A 25,541-nucleotide genomic window follows, 5' to 3' on the forward strand; every position below is an offset into this window, starting at 1 on the left:
TTTTTTGTTTATATAGTACACTAAGGATTGTTTAGACACAAGTCAAAGTAATATATATATATATTTTTTAATAAACAGCGTGATGTTACAGACTGCAAAGTTAAAGAAAAGCAGACATTGACAATTTCTGATGAGCACAAACAAAAGTGCAGTCACAGGCCAAACTTCTTGCTAGGAAAAGCAAGACTGGGAAGAGGTCTTAAATTTAGTGATACTGTATTATTCTATATTCTCAATATAATAACACATGCATCTTGCTGTGTCACATTCTTTTTGGGCCATCATTAAAAGAACATTAAAAACATTTTTCTTCTAACTAATGCAGTATACCACAGGACTTCAATTCATTGAATGACGAAATATAGAGAAATAGAATTGCTACAATTATAGGGACAAAAAAGGGTGGTTCAAACCCCTTGTTGAAGCTTCCAAAGTAAACATTTGATGTGTTAGTAAGTAGTCTTCTTTTGGTAGTGTAACATTCCCCAAGATATTAAAGTGTTGTTATGCTCCGAAAGGATATATTTTTTAGATTTTATTCAATCCAATTAAGTCTGAGGACTGAATCACACTGAAAGCATTTAACTTCATTTGAAACTTGGGTTCCATAGCTGAAAACATTTGTAGAAATCAGCTGAAGACCAAGTCTTCCCACCACTCTTAATTGAATCTAATAAGGGGCTTTTTGTTATGAAATCAATAGATAATGACCACATTTAGAAATTCATATTAGAATTTAGTCATTATATTTTAATATAAAACAATGAAGGTTTTCTGCTTCCTTGCTACTCTAGAAAAATTAACAAAAATAGGTATACCTAAAAATATACATGGTTCTTAGCATAACCACAAAATAATTGTAGTGACAGATTATATAAGGTTGCAGATAGATTCATAGACTTAAATGGTTTGCAAAATGCATTTAAAAACCTTTTCTGTACTTACCTATATGAGGAATGGAGTATACTGTTGGTAGTGAAAATCATTTACCTAACTACACTATATGTACAGAGGACTAATTTTTACTTTTTTTCTCCACTAAAACTCTTATATGTAGTTGTGTAAAAATTAAGCCAGAAATTTCCTTATGGCTCACACCTGTCACTTTATGCTAACTAGCAGGGATAAAATATTAACATACCTAAAACCAAGCAAAAGGAATGTACAGCACTAATAAAAAGGAAGTGTAAAACCTTAATCAAGTGTAATACTTGAATGAAATGTTTATTTAAAAACTAACATCCCAACTTGGGAGACTGCTAATAAATTCTAAACTCTTCTGAATTTTAGAACCTTGGTATTTGTTTATATCTTTTATAAAAGATGCCTCTTGACCAGGCCTAGCAAGCAGTGTGTATACAAATAGAAATGTGCAAGTATACACACAACAAATGCACTAAAATAATAGAGAAAAGAGAACAAAATGAATTTCAGATGCCAAATTCAAGAGCTTAGTACCATGAACTTCCTCACACTAGAGCATTTTCCAAATGGCTGTAACAATGATTACATTTTAGCCAAATTTTTTTCTTAATGTCTTCTATACCATTAAAAACAAGGCATGCCAATGCTGACTTTATAAATTTAAAATACAATGATCTGCAAAATTTCTGTAATATCAGAGCCTGAAGCAATGACTGTGAGATTTATATTTTTCCCTATTAACCTTCTGAGGTAGAGTTATCCGATTTTATCAGGACCACAGTTATCTTGAGCTAAACCCCATAATCTTTTCAGAGAGTGAAAATAAAGTTTTAAAGAAGAAAACAAAAACAGGCTTCCCAGGCCATGGCACATAAGAGATATTTACAATTTTTAATGTAATAATTAAAAATGGTTTTGTTTGTATTTTCAAAAACAGCCCAGCTGTATTATTCTTTCACCAAGAATGATTATCTGATGATGCTGTCAGTGCTGAATTTTACAGTTTAGTTTTCACAATCCTATCCTTGATGAAGAGTTAATTCTCTCACAGTATACACAATATACTCTCACAACTTTCAGCCTTCTCTTGGACATGCCCCATCTGAGCTGCGTGGATATAAAGAATGTAATGCATTCAAACGAGTGAATCCTCCTTTTTCTGCCCCCACCCTTCACATTCTGCTCTTCTCAAAAACATCTGAAGTATGAAAGTTGTCTTTAAATAGTAGAAGCACCACAATCTATTAACACCACATATTATCTTTAAACTGAAATATTTTAGTGATGTCTTGGACATCAAAATAATTTTTTAAGGTGGACTGAGTATGTGGGTCCAGCCCACGTCTGCAGTTTGTGCAGACACGGAAACAAGAGGAACTTAAAATATTCAGGAACAGTTAACAGGCTAACTTTAAAATGCTGCTGGAAATTAAATTTCTTCAGAGTTGGCAAGCATGGGCTATTGATCAAAATATGAATTAAAAAGATTTACAAAATCATTAAGGAAAGAAACAAACCAAAATTTATGTGCTGTGAAATTTCCATGGTGCCTTTTAAATAGGCTGCTCACAATTATTTTTTATAATGCCAAATCATTCAGTTTTTGATGGAAAAAAGAATACAGATGGACTGTGTTTTACCTATGTAAAAATCACTAATCCATTTAAAATAAAATCCAAGAGGGTATATACAATCTAATCAAGTCATCATTTTCCTGATTAATAAGAACTACACTTTACACAAAATACTTTATCAGCAGCTGTTTTCATCAAAAAAACCAATAATTTCACAGTTGAAAAAGTTACACATTAAAATATTTTACAATTCATTATATATTCACCAGGTTCCCATTTCCCAATGGGCTTTTAATATAAAGCAGAATAGAAGGGAAAACCTCAAAGTTGATCACCTTGACACTAAGTTTTACATAGGACACTAAGAACCACAAAAAACTTAGGTTCTATCATAAAATAGCAACCAAATTCCATTCTTCTTTTAAAAATCCAATTAGAAATATCTTTTTTAAAAAACCAAATTCTACAATAAGATTAACAGATTTCAAATTAACAACAATCTAAAAATCTTCAAAATAAATGTTTTTGTATAGCTGAGAATATGGTAAAAAGTTAAAGCATGATTTTCACAGTTTTTTCTTGCCACCATGTGTTTAAAATTAGGTTTCACTTTCTTTAGACATTTTTCTTTTCTCCAAAATATTTCTCAAGTGACCCAATGAAGGAATATTTCTCAAGTGACCCAATGAAACTGCAGAGCCAATAGTCAGTTACACCATATTCACTGACAATGACGGTTGGCTACAGGAACTGTCCAATCCATGGGAACTGATCTCTGATACTGAAATAACTAGAAGTGGCTATGGTCATTGCTGGCTTGAAACAGATCCTAGTCATCTATGTAGCATTTAACTCAATTTTTGGTTATTTGACTTTCTGAGCATTACCTGCCCCTTATTTCTTTCTTAGATCACTTCATCTATATTCTTTATAGAATTTGTCTACACTTCAAATAATATTTGGCTGTAATAATTCTTCAAAATAAACGTAAATGATAAAATAAGCTATGTGGACTGTATGTTTTAATGGTGGAGAGGTCTTGGGAGAAGGGGACACAACTATCTGGAATGATGTGAAAATAAATGCAAAACTTACATAAATTTTGAGCAAGGAGGCTCAAGGCTTTTTGGCACTCGGGTAAAACACAGTTCTCTGTTAAATCTTCAGTTTCCACCACAAAAGTTTTAGATTTGTACCATTTTGCTGAGTTTTTCCTATAATCAGTCCCTGATGTAGAAAAGACTGGGATATTAGTATATATCAACTGTATATATTTAAATGACACAAAATATTAATTGTGAAATTTTAGTTAAGTTATGAAATGTTCTATAATTGCAAAAAAAAATCGATCTGGTTTCCTGCTTAAAACAGAATTTAAATTCTGCTTAACTATTCCAAGACTGTTTACAGAAATAAGTTCCCTTAATCTTCAAATTTATTTTTCTTGTTGGAAATATTATATACATGCTTTAGTGAAGTACCTAAATCTCCAATAATTATGCCCTTTAAGGGTTCTAAAATAGCCAGATATTAAGAGTATTTGTATTAGAGTCCCTTGTTCACTATTCAAGACTTCTATTATAGGTAACAGATTTCATAAATGAATATTTTTAAAGTGATGCTGTTTTACTAGAGTATACAATGTTCACTCTTTATAAAGCTGCTTTCCAATAATATGCCTAATCTAGAAAACTGTCAGTAAACTATTGCACTTTTTTTGGTGTGGCACCTGGACATTTGCTAAAGCTAATTTCCTAGGACATTAATCATTCATTTCAAATACTGAATAAAATATCAGATTCTAGAGTGATCACTAGCACTAGCCCCTACATTTGGGTTGATGTTTTTCAAAGTGTTTAAGAATGTGTCCTGTGCTTGAATGGCATTTAATAAAGTTGGAGAGTGAGCCCTGACTACTTGGAAATGGGACATGATGTTAATTAAAATGGTTTGATGTCCTATTTTTATTTTTGAGATATGGATAAATAGCTTAAAAAGGTAAAAAGTTTATGGTTTCTATTCCCCCATATTATTATTATTCATGAGCATACCAGGAAGATAGTCTAAATTGTAGACTTAATCTTGGTAATGAATTTCATATGACTGAGCCATTCTCAACTATAGAAGAAGATGAAAGAAGGGGGATTCATATGAAAACAAAGAAATAAAAAGAAAGAGGATGAAGTTTAATCTGTTTTAAGTAGTTATATACTGGTTATTGACATAAAAAAGGGATAGTGCCTGAGCCTCATCTATAGACCAAGAGAAAAGCTGACCATGCTGCTACAAATAATAAAAAATTTGGGGTGCAAAAAAATGCATGACTATGGGACAGATCATGTAAATAAAGAATATATATTAATGATAGTTTCTATAATATAAATAGCCTTTAATAAAAAAAATAATCTTTTTAATAACATTAATACTTCTATTTTCTGGAAAACATGCATGAAAAATGTATTCAGTTCAATTGCAAAAGGAGGAAAAAAATCAACTTAAGGTGAATACTGTACAATTTTGGAATAAGAACTATTCCTGCTCATTCTTTTTCTATGATGATTTTTTTTTTTTTTTTTTTACTTTGTGGGAACCCAGAATTTCCCTGGGAAATAAGAATCAGATCCTTGTCAATACTGTCCAGAAAAAAACCCAAAAATACCATCTTATAACAGGTCTCATTTGTGACTGCTTCCAAAACTGTGCAGATAAAACCCCAAATTGTCAAGACATTTGATTTATTAAAAAGAAAAAGTTTCTGGTGAAATCTCAAGAGTCCCTTCCACCCCAAGCATTTTTCTTCATTAAACAAGGAGTCAAAAAACCCACTTCAAACTATAAATTGAACAGCAATGGAAAATAAAAAAAATTTCATTCTTTTCCAATCTTATGTAATTTAACATAAACTCCAGTTTACTTAGACCTAATGCAATAACAGCCTTTGTTATGTCCACATTTCAAAACATAGAACATTTTTAAGACAAAAAAAGAACATTCTTTTTCCTTCTCCATCATGTCTATATATTTTGGGGATTTTTGTCATGTTTTGTTTTGTAAAAAAAGATACAAACAATCTTCAAAGTTTACCTTTTTGGACTTAAGGCATAACATGAAATTGCGCATTATTCTAAAGCTTAATTTTGAAATGAACTAGTTTAAGTGCTATCAAACCCTGTTTGCGTTTACATTATTTAAATTATATAGTATTTTATTTCTGTTCTTGCTGTAAATTCTAATGCTGTTCATGGATTGTGCAATTCCTATGCAATCAGTCTTTGCCTGTTGACAGTTATTAACAGTGCAGTGTAGAATCCAGATAGTGAGCTTTCAGTTTCTCAGTTATCATTTCAGTTCAATGCATGCTGCTTAATTGTGTGGAAGATCCAATCCATTTTTGTTGTCCAGCCACCATGATGTGCATCATTCATTTGTTTCATAAAATATTCCAAAGCCTCTTGCTCAGTTTTATCTAAGGCTAGAGTCTTTCGAATATATGCAATGTCATCAAAAGATTGTAGTTCTGGCATTCCAGAGCCAAGCATCATTGAGAAAAGATTTATGAAGAGATTGGCATGCTGCCGAATAGCTAGGTAAGCCTTGTAACACATCTCCTGAAACCTATAAGTAATAAGAACAGTTTGGTCAGTATGGAGCAAATGGTGTCAGGTCTTTGCTCAAATGGCACATAATTACAAAGGCTTCCTTAGACAAAGCTATAAAAAAATAGTATTTCTTTCCTACTCCCCTTGTCAATACTTTTCTATTCCCTTCACCCTACTAGAATGTAAACTCCATGGGAATAAGGACTTTTTTTGTGGCTTTATCACCAGCACCTAGAACAATGTCTAACATATCAGGAGTTTAATAAGCACTTATTAAATGTAGAATACTAAAGCCTTTAAAGCTTAGACTAGTGTCAGGACTAAGTTACAGATAAAGCAGAATTTTGTAAAAGGTTTCCAAAAGTATTTTAAGGTCTAAGATAGAATAATGATATACCATAAGGCGATAAAAAAAATTATGACTAAACATGGTAATTACAGTTGACTTTCCTCAAACTGTATGACTAAACAATGTTGTTTTAAGCATTATACATTATTTGTCAAATATAGAGAGGGTAGAATCCAACTATTTAAAAAACAGTAAAGAAAAACATTTAATGTGTTATGAAGTTTAAGGATTACTTTTTTTTAGGGCTTAATTAGCTCAATAAATTATTATTTTTTGAGACAGGTTCTCACTCTGTTGTTTAGGCTAGAGTTCAGTGGTGTCATCATAGCTCACTGCAACCTCAAACTCCTTGGCCTCCAGTGATCCTCCTGCCTCAGCCTCCCAAATAGTTGGGACTACAGCAGTGTACTACCACACCCAGCTAATTTTTCCATTTTTTGTAGAAATGGAGTCTCACTACATGGCTCAGGCTGGTCTTAAACTCCTGGCCTTAAATGATACTCCCACCTTGGCTTCCCAAAGTGCTAGGATTACAGGCAATAAATTAAACTGGTTTCCCCTTTCCATTTTTCTTCACAGTACCACATAAATAAGTAAATAAATAAATATTAATAAAAACATTTAAATAGTTTTTGCTTAAGTGGTAATATAACATCTATTATTTTAAAGTTGCTTGCAAAACATCAATTATTTATAATAGAGAAGCAAGAATTCTTTATTATGTGCTTTTGATTTCTTGAGCTTACCTCTCAAATTCTCTTGTCTTTGTGCATTCTTGGGCTCCTTTACTAATCACTATTAAGAAATCTTGTGTCAAAACAAAGGGCACACGTTCTCGTTTATAACCAAATTTTTTCTTCTTGTGATCCAAAAAGTGTCCAAAATCTATATGAAACAGCTTTCAAAAATAAGACATTATGTTATAGTTTGACACAGGCAGACATACAATATCTTAAATTAATACATTTAGTTTAAGAACACCAAAACATTTTAAAGAGAGAAAGCCATTACTTGTCCATCATCTTTCACCATGATGTTACTATTGTGACGGTCTCCAATCCCCAAAATGAAGGTAGCTACACAATATCCAGCACATGAACGTGTAAACAGGTCAATGGCTGCATCATATCTAGAAAGAAGAAACAAATACCTTAAGAGTGGTGTGGAAATATAGAGTGATGCAGGCCAAACTGGGAAAAGATGGTCTAAGTGTCTATTTAAACAATAACAACAATCAGTGACATTATGGAAGGAGGTAATTATGTTCAAAGACCTGAGGAATTTTGAGATTCTGAAGTTTTCAAGGGTTTCTAAGGAAATTTCTAGATGCTCCCTGACCAAAGCATAATTGAAAAAATAAGATGTGAAAAGTGAAAAAATACTTATGTCATTAAAATTCACTTTTTCTAATCATTTTAATAATGAATTAGAAATAAAATTTTGATTACATATCATGAGTTCTAAGGATAAAAAATAAAATCTTGAATATGCAATGATAATTTTTAAAAAAAGAACATGCAATAGTAACACATTTTACATACAGAAGTTGAATGTACAGGATTTTACCAAATTATTAGCAATTCTGATCATTTAAGCACAATAACCTCAAATATTTCAAAGGTTGAACATCCTTTTTCCCAATGTAAGTACAACTGTTTTCTCTGGTCTATTTTAGAGGAATACACAACCACTAAAAGACTCATCTAATAAAAACTTAAATTAACATAGGAAGAAAGAATAAGACTCACATTTCTCCTTTATTCTTGTCTTTTAGCCACTGATGTAGTGTGTGGCTGTTGAACTGCAATGCGCCTTTCAGGCCGCCTTTGCACTGAATTTGCATAATAGTGTGAGAATTTCTCACCACCTCAATAAGTCCCACACAGTCACCGATTGACAGACAACCGTAAGGTAACATTCTGAAAAAGGAGCAACACATTTACAATTAAATGATGGAATTTTAAAATAGTAAGTATTTTAATAGGCTAAAACATGAATGTTTCATTTATAAATCTGTCATGCATGACCTTCAATGCCTTAATCCAATTTAATTTTCTTTTGTATAGTGACAAACATATTCCTTAAAAAATCCTCAAAATTATCTGCCATCATTTATATTACAACCTTCAACTGAGAAAGTACTTCATTGTATATTCAAAAAGGACTATTTAATTGATATCTAAATAAAATTGCAGGGTAGCAGTTCTCAAATTTTTGGTCTTGGAACTCTTTTATACTTACAAAATTACTGAGGACCCCAAAGAGCCTTTATTTATGTGGATTACACCCACTGATATTAGACATTAAAACAGAAAAAACAAAAATTTAAAATATTTATTAATTAATTTTTAAAACAACAAACTATGACATGTTAATAGAAATAACATCTTTTTTTTTTTTGAGAGAGGGTCTCATTCTGTTGACCAGGCTAGGGTGCAGTAGCATTATAGTTCAACCTCAAACTTCTAGGCTCAAGCCATCTTCCTGCCTCAGCATCCTGAGTGTCTGGGACTACAGGCATGTGTCACCACACCCAGCTAATTTTTCTATATTTTTATAGAGATGGAGTCTTGCTATGTGGCTCAGGCTGGTTTTGAACTCCTGGCCTTAAGCAATCCTTCTGCTTCAGCCTCCCAAAGTACTGGGATTACAGGTGTGAACCACCGTGCTTGGCCTAAATAACATCTTTTATGAAACGGAAAACCCCTATATTAAAAAAAAAAAGCAAATTAGTGAGAAAAGTGATACTCTTTCACTTTAAATTTTTAAAAATGTCTGGCTTTATAGCACCCAGCTAGGTTCTCATATGCTTCTCTATCCATTCCAATGCAATGTTTTAACTGAAGTATATAAAGAAAATCTAGCCTTATACAGATTTTCATATTGTAATAGCTTTTTATTTTTTTTGAGTCTCACTCTGTTGCCCAGGCTAGAGTGCCATGGCATCAGCTTAGCTCACAGCAACCTCAAACTCCTGGGCTCCAGAAATCCGTCTGCCTCAGCCTCCCAAGTAGCTGGGACTACAGGCATGTGCCACCATGGCCAGCTAATTTTTCTATATATTTTTAGTTGTCCAGCTAATTTCTTTCTATTTTTAGTAGAGGTGGGGTCTCGCTCTTGCTCAGGCTGGTTTTGAACTCCTGACCTCGAGCAATCCGCCTGCCTCTGACTCCCAGAGTGCTAGGATTACAGGCGTGAGCCACTGCACCCGGCCTGTAATAGTCTCTTCATATAATTGCAGATATTTTTGACAAGGTTTCAAAATTTGACAATAGTTTCTCAAGTTGCAATATGGAATATGAAACCATATCAATAATCTTTGTGTACTCTGTTATATTAAAATCAATTTCTCTATCTTGCCTTTGAATGGATCTTTTCCCCATATATGACTTTACATTATCCTGCATTGGTCATTTGTACATCTTCCAAATGTTGATATTTTTCATTATACCATACTAAAAAATCAAAACTGTTAACATTACCAAAATTTCATCAGAGAAGTCTTAAGTTTGGGGATGCTGTTATGTTCAGTGGCAGATATAAGTTTTTCAAAATTCTAATTTTTGCTTGAAAGCTCAAATTGTCTCATTGGCAATAAATACTGTCACAGTTGTTTTCTTTTAAGAGACAGGCACATATTGTTCATTTTCAAGAAAATGTCTGCCAAATATCCATGTCTGAATAACCATAGCTTGCCTATTAGTTATTTTTAAAGCAAAAAATGGTGTTCCATGAAAAAAGCAGCTAGTTCAGCTCACAACTCAATCCCACAAATGCTTCTGTTGATACAACGACCCTGAGTGGGGATCTTGCGCAAATGTTTTTAGAGTACTATCCGTTTCATCACACAGAATATCAAATGGGACATGTAGTAAATAAAGGGCGGAGATGTGAGAATTTAAAGAGACAATGAAAAAAAAGCACCTACCATCCAAACTGGCACACAAGTACTTACAGTATGGTTTTCCTTGCTCTGTGGTCTCATAAGCTACTGTTCATTCTTTCTACCTTCCTTTACTTCTTAAGTTCCTAAAACAGTCTACACTTATTTTCATTTTCTTACTTGATTACTTGTAGCCTAGCTTCTATGCCTACCACTCTAGTGAGTAAACTCTTTGTAAAGCTAACCACGAGTCATCAAATCCAAGGGCTTTTCCTAGATCTTATTCTCTTAAACCCCTTGAAGAATTTGGTACTACAAATTGTTTGTGAATCCCTCCCCTCTTTTGGGTTCTGTGAATCACTTACTCTGATACTTGTGCTCCTTTGACCATTTCTCTTATAGAATCTTTTCTTCTACCTGCCCTGGTAAATACAGAAATTTCTTAAGGTTGTGCTCCTGCTCATTCTATCTTATTTTGTTTTCATTTTATTACTGTTGAGAATGCTCATAGATTAAAGAGTCAAACTGTCTTCTAAATCGTCTTATATAAAAAACAGAGTTAGACTATAGAGTCTGAATTACAGTTTTGCCAAGTATAAATAAATATGCTGCTATGATTTGAACTTAAGTACTTTCTATTTAAAATTAAACTTCAAATAAAATTTTTTAGCTAAATTTACTTAAGTTAAAAAATATTCAGAAAATATTATAAGACTAAAAAACTCTTAATATTTCTAATGATCTTGCTTAACTTCAGATGCTTTTTTGCACAGTCACTAATTTACAATTAAATTTTGTAATAATAACTAATAACTAGAGTTATATAGTTAAATCCCTTACTCTTTATAGTTGTACAGTCTTTTTTACACTCTATTCTGCTGGAGGAGGTGGGAGTAGTGGCATGTGGATCTCTTACAACACAGGAAATTATACCAAAAAAGGAAACTTAACTCATAAAAGATTAATTGTCTTTGGAAAGCAGCAGAGATTAAGCAATGTATTAGGAGTTAAGAATTTGAAGTTGATTAATTTTGTGTTTAGCTGGTTACATGAAATGTCCATTTTCTTCCTTGCAATAAAGGGGTACTGTATTTGTCACTGATACAATTTTTGTATACTAGCTACTTAATCTATAAAAGGCATGCCGATTAAGCCCTTGCCTGGTATTACTCGCTATTTCTACCTAATCTACGCAGTTGTTGCAGTTAGATTTGACTCTTATACCCACTTATAGACAAAAGTACTTTCAGAGAGGGTAGCTTTTGTGTAAATAACTATGAATTTGCATAGAGATAAGTCAGAGAAAGAAAAAGTACTGGAAGCAACAATGATTAGAAGATGAAGTATGACAAAATCTTGGAGATAATACTGATAACTGTGAGAAGTTGGGCAGGAACCAACAGACTGATAAAAACTTTAAGACTGTTGATTTCATGAATTTTGCTGTAAAACTGATTCAAGATTAGAGGATTTATAAAGCTTTAGAAAATTTATACTATGAAACTTTCTTTTAAACTCAACTTCTGAATGAAAACAGAGTCCTTTTGTGTCTCCTATGTCTTGTTCCTAATGGTGAACACTCCAAAGGCAGTTGCAGAGTCTCAACTAGCTTATTAGAGATAATTCTTCTTACTTAGCTAAATCTCATTAACTATTCTAGCTAAGTAAGAGGACAAATTAAAGTACCATACATAGCATAATGAACTATTGTTAATCACTACTGTGTACGTTTCTTTACAGATATATGCCTCTATAAGCTTCTATAATTAATATTTATTAATAGTTTACTCTTTCAGGATAACTTTCTGAAGTTACAACTTTCTAAGTATGGCAGTACGGTTGCCTTATTAGTTACCTACCGAAGATCAAGACCTTGATTTTGCCAGATATTTTCCATAATGCGAATAATTTGAAGTGTTAGCATATCTTGTCGTAAATCTGAAATTCAAATAATATGTATCACCACTTAATACCACAAATGCAAATTTGAGAATCATGCCATAAAATTGTTTTCAAATGGAAAACAAATAGCTATATTTACTCTTCAAAAGAATCTATAAGAAAGCAATATTCTTATTCTTTAATTCACTTCTAAAGTCTCTGCATAAGCATGTCTGTGTAACAGTATAAGTGAGCAAGCATTTCATAAAATTTTAAATTAAAATGGTTCAAGTATTTATTTTTCTGAATCCTTAAATTTGAACATGTTTATATTAAAATACTGAGAACAACAGAATTCATTGCTGAAATGTCATTTCCTATTGGAAACCGATCCATGATCCTTCCCCTCTCCCCACATAACCTGTTCTCCAAATAAATTAGGACCTTCTTTTATATGGTTCCTTAGCAGACTGCATTTTTCCTTTGTACCATGGTTGTAATTTTATTTTTAGAATTATTAGTTTAATGTCCCTCTTTTCCTTGTTATACTGTGAACTCCACAAGGGCAGAGATTTCTGCTTTGTTTATTGCTACAATCCCAGGGCCTCGCACACAGAATGTTTATGGAATGAATGGATGCTCACACAGCTAAGCAAATGATAATTAGAGACTGATTTCAAGACTTCTGACTCTAAACCTAGTACTTCTTTTCTTTTCAATGATTAAATATGTATACTGCAAAGGCTAAGGCATTTGCTTAATATTATATACTTTACCACGTGTATGTGTTCCTTAAATGGCTTTCAATAGTCTTCATGGTTCATAAATATCCTGTGTATAAAAAGATAGCTAAATTCATGCATCATAAGCTCATTGATGTTCTTCCTTACCATCCCCATTTTTAAAGATGATCTCATTGTTCTGAAACAGCAACTCTGACATGATGTCTGGGTTCTCCCAATTCAACCACAGTGGCCTTTTTGCAGAGGACATAATTCGACACTCTTCAAGCCTTTAAAATAGTTAAAAACTTTACTAAGTACCTTAGCTTTGTCATTTTATTTATCCTCAAATTTATTTTAAAATACATATACAGTATAGGTTTTTGAAATGTTATAAAGATTTAAAACTTTCGCCTCAATTTTTATTTAGAAATTCATGTTTAAGGAGTATAAAGAAAAAAATGAAGCTTTAATTATTTTAATAATTATAATATGAATTTTCAATAGAGATATATCATTAGTTTTACAGATATTACATTCTATTTTTTATCATATGATACCAGAAATCCGGCCATAGAAGGTTTTAACTTTTATTATTAAGTAGTAAAAACTCATTCTGAATAAATGCAGTTCTGAACTTAAGACAATTTACTACTCCTATTTTGAGGTTAAGAGAATGAGAGAATAAAGCCTATATAATTGGAGATTCTAATTATAAAAGATATTTTGGCTTTTCCTCAGATTTTATCCAGAATAATTTGAAGTATTATAAAAGGCACTTATTTAAATGTCAGTAAAACTCCCAAGAAAGTACTTACCTGAGATTTCCTAATTGATGAGCAGGGTTTAGAGGAGATAGAAAGCCCTGTAGAGCATCCATGAAATCTGGTCGCCTCATTTGCTCAACTAAAAACTTCATCTGTACCTGGTAAAAAAGGATAATGATGGTAAGAAACTGATTTCATAAAAACTAACTGCTAATCTCTGTTACACACTGGAACCTCAGTATTGCCTATGTAGTCTTTGAATCCATATCCTAGACTGGCTGCAATCTAAAGGGTTTCTACAACACAGAGCAGCGTAACTCACGGAGAGAGGCAAGTGTTGGCAGCACTGTAAGCCTTCCTGTAGGAAGGTGAACTCTGCTTGCTGACATTTGGCTCTACAGCAGGGTTGGTCAAGTATGGCCTGCGGGGGTTAGCTGCCAGTTTTTGTAAATCAAGGTGTATTAGAATATGGCTATGCCTATCCATTACATAGTGGCTGCTTTCACACTAGAACAGTGTAGTTGAGTAGTTAAGACAGAGACCACATGGCTTGCAAAGTCTAAAATATTTTCTATCTGGCCCTTAAAGAAAAAATTTGCTGATCCATGTTCTACAGGAAAAACTAAGGAGACTATGCTATCTTAGCTTAATAACCTTACTTTTAGGCTTTTCAGAAAATACCACAGTCACACTTTCTGTTGGGTAAAAAAGATCTAGTGAGGCTACAAGAAACTGTTGGGAAAAGGACTTGTAGAAACATTTGTTATGTGGAGTTTCACATTATACTTAGGTTCTGGTATATAGCTATAAAGAAATATCCCTTTTTAATCAATTCAAACCAGAACCCAGACTGCTGAGCTATCATGCAGTATCTGGCATTTTATTTTAGGAATCCTCCATCTACTGAAAATATAGTATGTGAGTGGGGGAGGGGGGAAGAGGTTAGGAGCTACTAATTCATAATAAATTAATTTTCATGCTGAAATTTTAGTAATAAAATTTTTTTCTTCTTGCTATATATAAACGAATAGCTAGAAAATCTAGTCATTTTTGACTAGGTACCTCTTTTTCATCCCTGACTAGGTAGCTCTCGTTCATGTAAAGGCATTTCTTTTTATATCACTGACATCCCTAATGTTAGCACAGTGCTTCATATGCTTTATTATAACTCATTGTTATGATAAAACACAAAACCACTGAAAGTAACTGCTTTTATTTTGATGACTGCAATTGTAGTTCCCTATCAAAATCTCATTTCAGCTAGTAATGATTTGAGTAATGAATTTCATGTTCTTAATTAATCCACTGTATCATAGCCAATTCGTGATATGAAAACTCTAGCTTAGAAGAAATGCCTATACAGATGGTCTCTGACTTACTTTTTTTTTTTTGAGACAGAGTCTCACTTTGTTGCCCAGGCTAGAGTGAGTGCCGTGGCATCAGCTTCGCTCACAGCAACCTCAAACTCCTGGACTCAAGCAATCCTGCTGCCTCAGCCTCCCGAGTAGCTGAGACTACAGGCATGCGCCACCATGCCTGGCTTATTTTTTCAATATATATATTAGTTGGCCAATTAATTTCTTTCTATTTATAGTAGAGACGGGGTCTCGCTCTTGCCCAGGCTGGTTTCGAACTCCTGACCTGGAGCAACCTGCCTGCCTCGGCCTCCCAGAGTGTTAGGATTACAAGCGTGAGCCACCCTGCCCGGCCCCTGACTTACTTTTGATTTATGATTTTTCAACTTTACCATGATGTGAAAGTGATATGCATTCAGTAGAAACCATACTTTGAATTTTGATTTCTTCCTGGGCTAGCACTATACAATATTCTCGTGTGACGCTGGGCTGCTGCTCCCGGTCAGCCATGAGAATCACAAGGTATATAACTTATACTCTACAGTGTACTGTGCTGCCAGCATCCCATCATGTCTACAAATGGCCATTTTTGACTTAAGATATTTTCCATTGTTTCTGATGTGAATGTAACCCTAACCCTATCGTAAGTCAAGGAGCATGTATATTCACAAATGTACCTAATATCTAGTTCTTTTTTCTTTTTTTTTTTTTTTTTTTTTTTTTTTTTATTGAGACAGAGTCTCGCTTTGTTGCCCAGGCTAGAGTGAGTGCCATGGCGTCAGCCTAGCTCACAGCAACCTCAAACTCCTGGGCTCAAGTATCCTCCTGCCTCAGCCTCCCGAGTAGCTGGGACTACAGGCATGCGCCACCATGCCCAGCTAATTTTTTATATATATATTAGTTGGCCAATTAATTTTTTTTTTCTATTTATAGTAGAGACGGGGTCTCGCTCTTGCTCAGGCTGGTTTCGAACTCCTGACCTCGAGCAATCCGCCCGCCTCAGCCTCCCAGAGTGCTAGGATTACAGGCGTGAGCCACCGCGCCCGGCTTAGTTCTTTTTTCTTAGCTCAGTTACAATATAATAAATTTTGTTCTTTCAAGGCAGTTTAGTCCTCTCTTGCCCATAAATTCCAACATTAGAAACAGTACAATTATTTCTAGTATTCTACATTTGAACTTATATACCACAACTTCAAAAAAAATCAACTCAGTCACACACTATATGACATTTGGATCAATACAGTAACTTTCTTTTAAAGTTTTCTTTCTCCTTCAAGTAGTATTAATGAAGATATTGGAAAAATTCATTCAGTATTGCTAATTTACATTCTCTGTTCTTTGAGAACTCACTAATAAACTGGGACGTTTTTGTCCCATTTCACTAGAGATGAGGAACAATGTCACTTTTTACTGTGCGATGTGGTGAATTTAGGATGTGGTGAATTTAGATGTGATAGATTAGACTGAATAAAGGATAAGGAGTATGAAAAGGTCATGGAAACCCTTTACACTGTATTTCATCTTCCTTAGTCACACCAATCTAGATTGCAGAAGTCTAAAGTGTGTGATATATTTACTACCTGACTTGGAGTCCATTTTAAACTTAGGAATATAAAAACTAATTTCTTCCTGCTCATTTTCAGAGTCCTTGCTAAGAGAAAATAAATGATAGCAGAAAGAATGAATCATTTTAAATATTTAAAGCTATTTAAAAGAGAAAGGAAGAGAAAGTATAGCGGGAACTAACATTTATTGGGCACTTTCCATGTTCTAGGAACTATGATACGTGCTTTGCATATCTTATGTAATTTAATTCTCACAACCCTATGAAGAAAGTATTCCCATTTTGCAGATGAGAAAATGAGTTTTAAAAGTCTAAATAATGTTTGTAACATTACACAACTGAGAGGCAGTGGACCTTGGATCTAAATCCTAATTTGCTTGATTCCAAATACCAAGATATACACTGGGCTTCTAAACAATCCCGCACCATGGCAAGACGACAGTCTCAAATGCAAACTAAAGAGTCATATACCTTTTGTGTTTCATCCTTCTTCTCCTGTTTGAGAATGTCAGTTAAGTTGATGAGCTTTTCCATTGCCTCAACTTGCCTATTCAGGTGCTTCAAATACATTCCACATGCACGACAATACGACTCCAAGAGAAGACCAAACCTCTGACTAACTGTTTTATTGTGCATCTCAGATCTAAAAGAATAGTGCAAGATTAATGTATATATATATGGTTTTAAATGAGTATACATATAAACTTTGTTAAGAAAATTAAAAAATCCACTTTCTAAATCCAATAAGCAATACAATCATACTAACAATAAAATGATTCCAACCTATTATTTAGAAGCAAAACAATCAAGAGTTTCAGATAGTTCCTCAACATATAAATTTAAAAAGCAAGTTTTCAGTTTTATTTCAACTACTTTTCATCCACTAATCTCAGAATAAGATATAAAAACATAAAAAAAGGAAACTGGGCACAAAAATAATAAAATGAATAGGGAGGGAGCAAGAGCTCAGTGAGTACTATTTGACTCTTCTGGCACATGTATGTCTACACTTTTCTATACTGTCTCCAAATTTAAGTTATTTTCAGCCTAGCTTCTAGCTTCCATTTTTTAACATTTAAAAAATCATATTAGACACAAATATTTCTATATTTATAAAAATGTATATGATTTATGTCCTCTAACTTTGAGTACTAGATATATCACATTCTGCAAAATATTTTTTATTCTTAATTAGCTTGTTTTCTAGTAAGAAACATGGGATTTTTGACATTCTTGTTCTGAATGTCAAGGTAAAATTTTTTCCCCATATTTTGGGATGTTTTAATCCACACATACAGCGATACCTACAGTAATAATATTAATCTGGACCTAGAAAATTTTGCTTTACTGAAAGTGGAATCAAAATCTTTAAAATATTTCAGCTCTCATTCATATATAAAATTAAGTTTTGAATTTTACTGCTTATTTAATTTCAAAGAGAAAAAGTTGAGGAAAAGCTCATCTAATGGTACAAAATACTTTCAGTATGAAAAACTCTTTCAGCCAAACAAAAACAAAAGAACATAAAGTAATATGTATTTATACATCTATTAAAAAAAGCAAACAATATATAAAGAATTTAATGGGGAAGTAATGACTTACTTTAAATGCCAAAAGAAAAAGTGCCCAATCCTTTGATTAGTCAATGCTTTCTTGAGTAAAAATCTCACAAGCAGGTTATCCAAATATTGTTCATATTTTAGGACCTAGGTGATCAAAAAGACAAAAAATCAAATAAATCAGGGTCAGTTTCAGTATAGCTAGATTTAAAGAAAATTTTTCAGAAAGAAAGTAGATACTACTGGTAATAAAAACTGATTTTTTTAAAAAAGCATTTGGAAGTTACATAGATTTAGAATAAATCATTATTTTGATTAAAGATTATTTACTATTTTACATCATTTTACCTGTACTAGCTGAATTAAGTACTGAGAAAGTTTGTCATCTGTTAAATACTTTTCCAAGCATCGAACAGCAAAACCTCTAACCATAGGATCTGGATAATTACAGTCTAGAAGCTCCATAGCCTGTTCAGGTTTGATTGGAGGCCAGTCTTTCACCAAGCAGTACATCTGTGTATGAGAGATACAATAAATTATATTTAAAAAGCAAAGAAAGTTGTAATGAACCCTCTAAAACATTGTCTTAACGTCTGATTTTAAAATTAGTTGAGATAAAAGACATCCTTAAAACCTGCTTAAAATTTTTGGTTCTAACTGTTTATCAGTGGAAATGATGTGAATGGTATTTTTCTCCACTACAATACCATTATGAATGAATTTAAAACATAGGCTATTTCATATCTTATATTTATGTAGACTTTTTGAGAGAAAACAATATGAGTGACATACCAATTTTGTGCAACAGTTATTCAGTAATCTCAAACACACATTTACCTGGGCTACTTCATCTCTAGAATTCCATTTAACAGACAGAAGCAATTTAGGTAGAATTTCAGGGATAGTTACACAATAGTGTCTGTGTGGGAAAGATAAAACAAAATAAAAAACATTTGTGTGTTATTCGAAAGGTTCAGATGTCTAATTTTTCAATTATGCAATCTTTAAGAAGTTCCAAACTACTTACTAGTCTTCTGTAAAATCAAAAGAAATCAGTGTTTAACACTATAGTTGTATATACATGTACATATAGATTTAGATACAGTTATAATGACAAAGAAGACAAAAAGAAAATCCAAATGGAGGACAAGCACTTAAGTTTAATTGATAATTAAGGAAAATTATGAATAGATGTTATAGCTTATATTTTCCACCTACTCCTTATATAGCTCATATTTTCACCCACTTATGCAACATGAACCATATAGAGTCACCACATCTACTGTGGTCACTGGACAAAATTTATGCTTTAATGAACTTTCTATCGAAATGCACTACAACTATATTTATTTGAATATACCAGTGTCACTTATGAATAGCAGGATAATTTCTTCATAAGTGAAAATAAGGCATAACACTATTACTTTGAAGAAGTGTAAGAAAAAAGAAAAATGGAAAGGCACTCCTGAAAATTATAATATTTAGACCAACCTAATCACAACAAAATTGATCTAAAACTAGATTAAAATTGATCAAAACCGATCTAAAAATCAAGTGTTAAAAATCTTGAATTTTATTTTAAAAAATCCTAAAGGACAGTCATATTAGGAATTTAGAATTAAAAAAAAAAGCCTTCAATGAGCAAAGTAAGTACCAATGCAGCATAATTTTCTAGAAATATAGATCTATATCCATAGCTTCTAAAAAGGCAAAGTTTATAAATTTAAAAATCATGTAAATTGTGCCTTATTTACTCTAATAGGTATGGTAAAAATATAGCAAGACCAGCCAAAGTCAGTTCTTTTTTTCTGTAATAAAAAAATAAAACCAAGGCCGGGCGCTGTGGCTCACGCCTGTAATCCTAGCTCTTGGGAGGCCGAGGCGGGCGGATTGCTCAAGGTCAGGAGTTCAAAACCAGCCTGAGCAAGAGTGAGACCCCGTCTCTACTATAAACAGAAAGAAATTAATTGGCCAACTGATATATATATAAAAAAAATTAGCCGGGCATAGTGGCGCATGCCTGTAGTCCCAGCTACTCGGGAGGCTGAGGCAGAAGGATCACTCGAGCCCAGGAGTTTGAGGTTGCTGTGAGCTAGGCTGACGCCACGGCACTCACTCTAGCCTGGGCAACAAAGTGAGACTCTGTCTCAAAAAAAAAAAATAAATAAATAAAAAAAAATAAAACCAGAAAATCTCCACCTTTTTTTTCTCTCTCTTTTTAAAAATTAATTATTTTTATTTTAGTGTATTATGGGGGTGCAAGTGTTAAGGTTACATATATTGCCCACGTCCCCCTCCCACCTTGAGTAAGAGCTTCAAGTGTGACCCATCCAGAAAATCTCCATCTTAACACTTACCTGTGGCTCCACAGAAAATCTTTCTCTTGCTCAGTAATTTCAGATAGAGGATCTCGTGTACAAATTGCTCGGAGCTGTTCTTTGTCATTTTCTCTTAATTCATTGTCTCTAGCTAGTCTGTTACTCTGCAAAATAAAGTAATATCTAATATGGTTTTCTTTGCTATATTTCCTCACCCACAGATTCATGAGTGATCTACCAAAAATGTTAATTTTCAATACACTTTACATTGCTTAACTGTTGTAAAAGAATTTATTGTCATTGCAAGATTTTATTTTGGGGGATAAGGAAGAACCAATTTTAGACATAGAATATGTGGAACAAATCCAATAATTTACTTTGTTAATATTACCACCAACCCACAGTTAGAAAAGTAGCTGCCTAAGTTCATCAGGGAGAAGACCAGATTGGGATACTACGTATGCTAGTGAACAATTTATTTCTTTTCCTGATGAGACCCCTTCCTAGTATCCTATTAACTTATTTATTAATGTTTCTGATATAAGAGAATAAGAAACAGTAAAATAATAAAAGCCAGGTGTGGTGGCACATGCCTGTAGTCCCAGCTACTCAAGAGGCTGAAGCAGGAGGACTGCTTGAGTCCCGGAGTTTGAAGCCAGCCTGAGCAACAGAGTGAGACTCTGCCCCCACCAAAAATAAAAAATAAAAATAATAAAAACTTTAAAAAAGTAAACACTTTCATGTTCTTTGTGGTAATACATCCTTGTAATAATTGCTGCAAGGCTTTCAAAATTAAAAAGTAAAAATAAGGGAAAAAAGAAGAAACACCCCCATTACAACCCTGTATACTGAATATTAGGAAACTAAAAAGAAAACATAACTTTTTTGTATAATTCCAAGTAATATATTTATTCCCTTTTAATATAGATACATTAACTGTGTAATGAATAATTATGAATGCATATTACCATATTATATAAAACAAATATAAATCTTTAGAATGAGTTACACATATTCCTAACAGCTAAAAATGAAAGCAGATAGCCATGCTACTTGGTTTTTTTTTTTACATTTACACATTGTTAATTTATTCAACAGCATGAAGAAATATTACTGGCATATCAACAAGTATTTATTAAATATGTACTGTGTGCTTTGTCCTGTTCTTGCAGTTGGGGTTACAAAACAGTAAAAGACCCTGCACTAACATAGCCTCCACTTTAGTGGGAAATCAAATAAATAAACAATATTGGATAGTTGCTGTAAGTATACTGGGTGTTAGAGAGTGACTGAGAGGCTACTTTATTTAGACTGAGTATTTGGAAATTTGTGATTCAAATGGCAAGAAGGAATCATCCACGCTAAGTTCAGGGAGTCTACTGTAGATGGAGAAAATAGTACAGGGCCCCAAGGAAAAAATAAGTTTGGTGGGAATGAAGAACAGGAAGAAAGTCAGTAAGTCTAATGCTCAGTAGAAGAGGGAGAGGAGAAATAGGATGTCTAGTTCAGAGCATGTAAAATTTATAGGTCAGCATAAAAAGTTTGGATTTTATTATTATTGACAACTATTTAAAGGATAAAAACCATGATTTGATTTGTTTCATAAAGATTATTGTGGCTGCTCTGTGGAGGGAAGGAGACTGGTTGGGAGGCTATTGCCATAGTCCAGGGAACAGATAATAAATACTGAGTACTCAATTTACCAGGAAAAGTAGTCATTACTGTTTATCATCTGGGTCCAATGGACTCTTATATTATTTACTTATATTTGTTTATATTTTTAATATAAAATAACTAGAAGAATAATGTGATGGTAGAAAACAATTTTCTAGACATTTTAATAAGAAGTTAAACATAGTAAAACCAAATTTTTACCTATATTTTCCTGGTTTTGAAGATAAATGTCTTTGTCAGACTGCACACTACATCATCAAAATGTAGTACTTTTGAAAACTCTGATGGCTTATAACTTTGTTGAGGAGAGGATGGCCATCTTCTTTGCTTTGTAATTGTAAAACATTTCCATTTTTATAAATGGATTTATAAATGGTATTTACTTATAAATACCAATCAGAATGATAAATCCAAGGTATTTCTTTTACTTCTACATCACCTTTTTCCTTCTAGTCACCTATATATACACACCTGCCTTCAGCATTTGACCATTTAGAAAGGGCATCAAGTAAATTTTGGTGTATGTCATAAAATATTAAAAGAATACTGCAAAAACATGAGGCTGTTCAGGTTCTTGTCACAAAATATTGTGTGAAGTCATTCCTGTTCAATGACTAATTGAAAGTGATTACCAAATTTCCTTTTGTCCTAGGAAATACTACTAATTTTTTTGTCCTTAGAAATATATTGTCCACTAACTACTACCTTGTGTTTGAGAAAACTAATCTAGGATATTATTAATATAAAATAGCTCATATTTCATTTATATAATAAATTTCACCATCATCATTGGAGTCTGGAGTGGTGTTTCTCAACTGGGGTTATTCTGCCCCCTCTACTTCCCAGGGACCTTTGGTTGTCATACCAAGTTGTGACATCTTTGATTGTCACAACTTGGTATGACTGGCATCTAGTAAGGTAGAAGCCAGGAATGCTGCCACACATCCTGTAAAACATAGGATAGCTCCTACAACAAAGAATTATTTGGCTCAAAATGTCAACAGTGCTGAGGTTGAGAAAGTTTATTTTCTAGAGTGCTATTGTCTGTCTCTTTGCATTCATACTGTGACCTAATGATTATGAAATATCTTCCTCTGTCAATTTTGTTCTCTTTTGTCATTACGGGTGGAAAGTAAAAAATTCTGAATTCTCAACAGTGTCCAATGAAAGACTAAGAAAAACAAAACAAACAAAAAAACCTACAAAGATGATGTTAGCAGACTTCTTTTATATCTCTGGAAAGATGATGTAAGACATTGGGCAATGTAGTAAGAAAACTGAATGATAATGTGGTAATGATGATTTATTTCACTATTGTATTATCCTTCTAGGCTATTCCATTCTTCATATTATTTTAGGTTTTTCTTAGCATAGTTGAAAATAATTAATGAATACTGATGAAAATAACTTCTAGGATGATGAAATACTAAAATATTTACAATACAGAAAAACTAAGATCCCATAATGTATCTTAGATTTATAGACGTTTCTAACAAATGCAAATGATAATTGAAAGAGTTTTTATTCTATTATAAAATTAAGCAATTTTTCTTTTTTCTTTGACAGAAAGAAAAATTCTTTTAAGAAAGAATATAGTTATTCACAAAGAGTTAAAACTGCTCAAAGAAGAAACTCATATATTTGAAATTATATATGCAAGAAAGATACTATATAATTCAGCTTACAAAAAGAACTGGTAAACTCCTTACTGAGATCACAACTGTAAATTAATAAAGGTCCTAAGTACGGTATTCCAGGCTGCCACTTGGTGCTGCTGTTACTGTTACTGAGATAGACAAATTTCAGGGCCTCTTGGCTCAATATTCTTTGGCTATTCTATCTATAACCTACAACCAGGCCAAAGAAAAAGTGGTAAATTTGGAAACTGGGGAAAAGAGACACCAATGAACAAAAATATCTTATCTTGGCACTAATACCTTTTGAAAAATTAGGGAGGATTAATGGTCCTTGAACCCAGTTGTATTATGGTTCCAAAGCCTCTGCCAAGTTTAGACAACTAGATTAATATTTAAACTCTATATTCTATACATTCTTTTCTGGGGAACCTGGACTAACATGGTGAAGACTTGCTATTTCCTCTCCTTCCAACCTCAACTGGTGACACATTTATATAAGCATACCTTGTTTGTATTGTGTTTTGCTTTACCGTGCTTCACAGATATTGCATTTTTTTGCAAATTGAAGGTTTGCAGCATCCCTGTGTTGAGCAAGTCTATTCGCACAATTTTCCAGCAGCAAAAGTGCTCACTTTGTGTCTGTCATGTTTTGGTCATTCCCACAATATTTCCAAGTTTTTTTTTATTATTATTGTATCTATTATGGTGATCTGTGATGAGTGATCTTTGATGTTACTATTGCAATTGTTTTGGAGTACCATGAACCATACCCATATAAGACAGAGAACTTAATAAATTATGTGTGCTCTGACTGCTTCACTGACTGGCTGTTCCCCACCATCTCCTCCTCTCTTTGTGCCTCCCTATTCTCTCAGAAACAACCATATTGAAATTAGGCCAGTTAATAAGCCTACAATGGCCTGCAAGTATTAAAGAGAAAGGAAGAGTCGCACTTGAAATCAAAAGCTACAAATGATTAAGCTTAGTGAGGAAGGCATGTCGAAAGCCAAGACCGGCCAAAAGCTAGACCTCTTGTGCCAAATAGCCAAATTGTGAGTACAAAGGAAAAATTCTTGAAGGAAATTTAAAGTGCTACTCCAATGAACACACAAGTGATAAGAAAGCAAAATAGCTTTACTGCTAACAGAAAAAGTTTTTTAGTGGTCTGGATAGAAGGTCACACTATCCACATTACTTATGCCAAAGCCTAATCCAGAGCAAGGCCCTACCTCTCTTCAATTTTATGAAGGCTAAGAGAGGCCAGGAAGCTGCAGAACAAAAAGTCTGAAGCTAACAGAGGTTGGTTCATAAGGTTTAAGGAAAGTAGCTGCCTCCATAATATAAAAGTACAGGTGAAGGAGCAGGTGTTGATGAAGAAGCTGCAGCAATTTATCCAGAAGGTCACTTATCTAGCTAAGATCACTGATGAAGGTGGCTACATTAAGCAATAAGGTTTCTTTTCTTTTTTTTTTTTTTAGAGACAAGATCTTGCTCTGTCGTCCATGCTGGAGTGCAGTGGCATGATCATTGCTTACTGCAGCCTCAAACTCCTGGGCTCGAGTGATCCTCCCACCTCAGTTTCCTGAGTAGCTGGGACTAGTGGTGGGCACCACCACACCTGGATAGTTTAAAAAAAATTTTTTGTAGAGACAGGACAACATATTTTCAACGTAGACAAAACAGCCTTCTCTTGGAAGAAGATGCCATCTAGGACTTTCATAGCTAGAGAGTAGAA

The 25,541-nt window shown here is 33.3% G+C and overlaps 1 protein-coding gene across 1 annotated transcript in view; it reads right to left on the bottom strand.

The window, feature by feature from the left end:
- Positions 1-1,782: 1,782 nt before the first annotated feature.
- Positions 1,783-25,541, bottom strand: part of PIK3CA (phosphatidylinositol-4,5-bisphosphate 3-kinase catalytic subunit alpha) — an 85,804-nt gene continuing 62,045 nt past the window's right edge. The window contains exons 10-21 of the mRNA XM_012737019.3: positions 20,535-20,659; positions 19,015-19,096; positions 18,526-18,690; positions 18,221-18,324; positions 17,090-17,261; positions 13,751-13,857; positions 13,101-13,222; positions 12,189-12,267; positions 8,195-8,365; positions 7,458-7,575; positions 7,193-7,344; positions 1,783-6,113 (exon numbers count right to left, since the gene is read on the bottom strand). Coding sequence (XP_012592473.1) covers positions 5,843-6,113; positions 7,193-7,344; positions 7,458-7,575; positions 8,195-8,365; positions 12,189-12,267; positions 13,101-13,222; positions 13,751-13,857; positions 17,090-17,261; positions 18,221-18,324; positions 18,526-18,690; positions 19,015-19,096; positions 20,535-20,659 — 1,668 coding nt within the window. The 3' untranslated portion in view covers positions 1,783-5,842. The remainder of the gene's footprint in view (positions 6,114-7,192; positions 7,345-7,457; positions 7,576-8,194; positions 8,366-12,188; positions 12,268-13,100; positions 13,223-13,750; positions 13,858-17,089; positions 17,262-18,220; positions 18,325-18,525; positions 18,691-19,014; positions 19,097-20,534; positions 20,660-25,541) is intronic.

Source organism: Microcebus murinus, chromosome 1 (genome assembly GCF_040939455.1).
Source record: "Microcebus murinus isolate Inina chromosome 1, M.murinus_Inina_mat1.0, whole genome shotgun sequence".
NCBI lineage: Eukaryota > Metazoa > Chordata > Mammalia > Primates > Cheirogaleidae > Microcebus > Microcebus murinus.